The sequence below is a fragment of the Hordeum vulgare genome, chromosome 6H (genome assembly GCF_904849725.1).
Source record: "Hordeum vulgare subsp. vulgare chromosome 6H, MorexV3_pseudomolecules_assembly, whole genome shotgun sequence".
Taxonomy (NCBI): Eukaryota; Viridiplantae; Streptophyta; class Magnoliopsida; order Poales; family Poaceae; genus Hordeum; species Hordeum vulgare.
The window spans coordinates 461,665,241-461,668,545 of record NC_058523.1 but is presented as its reverse complement, the minus strand read 5'-3'; the positions used below and the strand labels follow the sequence as shown (position 1 = coordinate 461,668,545).

The following is a 3,305-nucleotide window of genomic DNA, read 5'->3' as shown; positions in this document are numbered from 1 at the left end:
TATAAAATAATAATTTAAAATAGAAAAAACGTCCAAAATAAAACACTTGACGGAGAACACGATAGATAACGAAATATGAGACTGATCCTTAAAAACCTCTGGAAGAAGTGCTCCTTAATTAGTTGTATGTTTGTGTGTTAGTACGAAATGACGTGTACCCCAGAATAGCCTACCAAGCGGACAACCTAATCCTCGCGAAAAAAACACCCGACAACCTAAAGACATGTACAATAATTGATAAGATATTCTTATCTTAAATTTTACATATAATTTAGACATGACAAAAAAAGTCTGCAATGGGTCATTTCTTAGCTTTATCTTTTATAATTAGTTATTCTAAAAACATGATGAAACATATTGTGCTAAAAGATCACCTCTTGTCTTCTCTTAAATAAGAAAAGGCACAGCCTTTTTTTTAAATTCTCTCTCCTCCACATCATCATTTATTTTATGTGACACTTCTAAAATAACATCATTATACATACATGCCCTTAAGCTTACCGTACGTGGCGTGCTGCCATGCCGGCCCAAATAGAAGCTGGGCCGTGTGTGATCTGGGGTGTGTAGCACGGGGCCAGCACAGCACGACCCGTTTAGTAACCGTGGCCCTGTGGGCTGTGCTTAGCACGGACCCGTTCGAGATCCGCGTTGGAGTTTGCCCTAACCCCTCGGGGCCGATATCCGCTGGCCCTGGCTCAAGGAGAGCAATGGCGTAGAGCAGGACAGCACACCGGCGCAGCAGCGACATGCCAATCTTGCGCGCCGCGCTCCGCCGCTTCCTCTCCACTGAGTCTTCGGGGGTCCCGAAGCTACGGAACCTTCCGTACCGACTCCGCCGCGCCGCCGTCCCCGCTGCTCGCACGGCCATCTCCGACTACCTCATCTCAACGCGCTGCCTCCCTTCCTCCCACGCCGACTCAATCACTGCGCTCGCGCCGTGCTCCCTCCACACCTTCCTCGCCGGCATCCCAGCCGTGCCCAGTACGTTGCCTTCCTCCGACCTCCCCTCCCTCCTCCGCCGCCACCTGTCCTACCACCCGCTCAACGAGCTTCCCTTCTTCCTCGAGTCCATCGGCCTGCCCCCTTCCACTGATTCCGAGCTCATGTTCCTCACTGACCATCCAACCCTCCTCCCCGCCGTTGCCGCGCTCGCGCATTTCGGCTTCCCGTGGCCCGACCTCGGCCTGCTCTTCCCCAGTGTCCTCCTCCAAGTCCCTCCCGACCTCATCTCCGCCCGCCTTGTCGCCCTCGAGGAAAGCCTCCGCCCACTGCCCCGTGCTGCCATCATCGCTGCCTGCCTCGTTTCCCCCTCGCTTATTGAGAACGATGTCCCCAGCAGTGCGCCCCTTGTCGATGATCTTAGGAGGGCGTATGGAGGATTTGGTCCGGATTTGGGGGCTAGCAATGACATTGATGTGTTCTTGCGAGTGTGCCGCAGGATGCAGATGTTCTACGAAGCTGGGCTGAAGATTGGGAGCATCGGGGGGCTTGTTGGGTGCAATCAGAGGGTTTTTCTTGAGCTTAAGGAGGAGCGGATTGGTGAGAGGTTGAAATTCTTCAAGAGGCTGGGGCTGGCAGGGGAGGAGGCAGGGAGGTTCTTACTGAGCAATCCTGGGGTTTTCGATCTTGATTTTGATGATGTGATGATCTCAGTGCCAGAGTACCTGAGGAGAGTTGGGTTGGCAGATGACGAGGTTGATGTGGCGGTGAAGAAGCACCCGTATGTCGTTGGGAGGAACAGACTGGAGAACCTCCCTGGTGTGCTGCTTGCAATGGGACTGAATCATCGATTCCTGGAGAAGATTTCTGGTGGTGGTGAGAGCTTGCGGTATTTGTCACCAGATTTCGTGTTGGAGGATGTTAGTTATGATAGGGAGGTGGAGAGAGCATTCTCAGACAGAATGGTTAAGGTGAAGGCGGAGAAGAGTGCACAGCATGTGGACACCAAGCTTGAGTTCTTGAAGAGCATTGGGTACGGTGAGAACAAGATAGCCACACACATACTTCCTTTTCTGCACAGCACTCGGGAAATGCTGAATGAGCGATTTGACTACCTCCTGGAAAGAGGGGTGGAGTACAAGATGCTGTGTCGGATGGTGAGTGTGTTCCCAAAGGTGCTGAACCAGGGCAAGGAGATGCTGAATGAAAAGCTGAACTACATGACTCTGGATCTGGGATACTCTTTGGAGTATCTTGATTGCTTCCCAGCATTACTGTGTTTTGATTTGGAGAACCGGGTCAAGCCTAGGTATGCAATGCTTCGGTGGCTCCAAAGTTATGGTCTTCTTAAAAGGCCATTAGCGCCTGCAACTGTGCTTGCTAACTCAGAGAAGAGGTTCATTTCCAATCTCTACAATGTGCATCCTGCAGCACCGAAGCTGTGGCTCGAATGCTTCTCTTCAAGAATACGCATGGAGTATTACCTGAAGAATATACAGTACCAGCATACAGATAATGAATAATTAGCTGGCTTGAATTATATTGGCCTGATTACGGTAGCCAGAGGTACAGAGGATTGTCATCTCCAATTCTGTCATGCTTTCCCTGAGAAGGTACTTCTGAGTTGTTATATCTCCTATTGTGCAAAATTCTTTGCTCAGCGTGTTTTAGCTGTAGGCACTGGATGTAGGATGAAATGGAATATATCAATTCAATAGCCAACCATGTAGTTTGATTTTGCAAACATTGTGCTGTACATTGTAGCTCTGAGACTAGTCACATTTCCGCCATTTTGGCGGATATGCATTTCATGGAAATATATTAACATTGATCTGAGGTGAAAGACTATCAGTCATAATAATTAACATTTTGCTTATCGAACGTACCATCATTCTCGTATCATTCCATCATGCTGAAGTCATTTGTAATTCATGATAAGTTCTTCCAAGTGGATGATATTTTTGGGGCTAATCACTCAGCCATGGAATCTTCTGCTGTGGCGCAATGGTAAGAACATGTTATATTGAACAAAGATTGCTCGCTTCTGACAGGAAAAGAATTGATTTTATTTGTATCTCTCTTTTTAATAGGTGGTGAATAGGGGGGCTTCTCAGGGCCATTGCATTTGTGTCCGTTAGATCTGGTGCTACCTCTGATTTCAGCCGTCCATTTTTTTCACTGTGTGAGATAAAACTCCAGTCCACGAGTGGTAAAAAACTCTAGCCGCCGCTCGGGCCCCTCCTTTCACGCTCGTTTCCATCGCTCCACCGCCACCATTCTTCTCCTCCCTCGTCCTCTTCCCTGGTAGGCAGGCGTTGCTGCTGCCTCGTCCCTCTGCTCCTTCCTGTCTGTCAGCCTCCGTCGTG

The 3,305-nt window shown here is 49.2% G+C and overlaps 1 protein-coding gene across 1 annotated transcript; it reads left to right on the top strand.

The window, feature by feature from the left end:
• The first annotated feature begins 655 nt into the window (after positions 1-655).
• Positions 656-2,775, top strand: LOC123403055 (transcription termination factor MTEF18, mitochondrial). The gene has a single exon (XM_045097028.1). The coding sequence runs from the start codon at positions 747-749 to the stop codon at positions 2,460-2,462; it is 1,716 nt and encodes a 571-aa protein (XP_044952963.1). The 5' UTR covers positions 656-746; the 3' UTR covers positions 2,463-2,775.
• The last annotated feature ends 530 nt before the right edge of the window (positions 2,776-3,305 follow it).

Bases quoted from the DNA above. Each gene is read 5' to 3' on its own strand.
- LOC123403055 (XM_045097028.1), top strand. From the start codon at position 747: ATGCCAATCTTGCGCGCCGCGCTCCGCCGCTTCCTCTCCACTGAGTCT.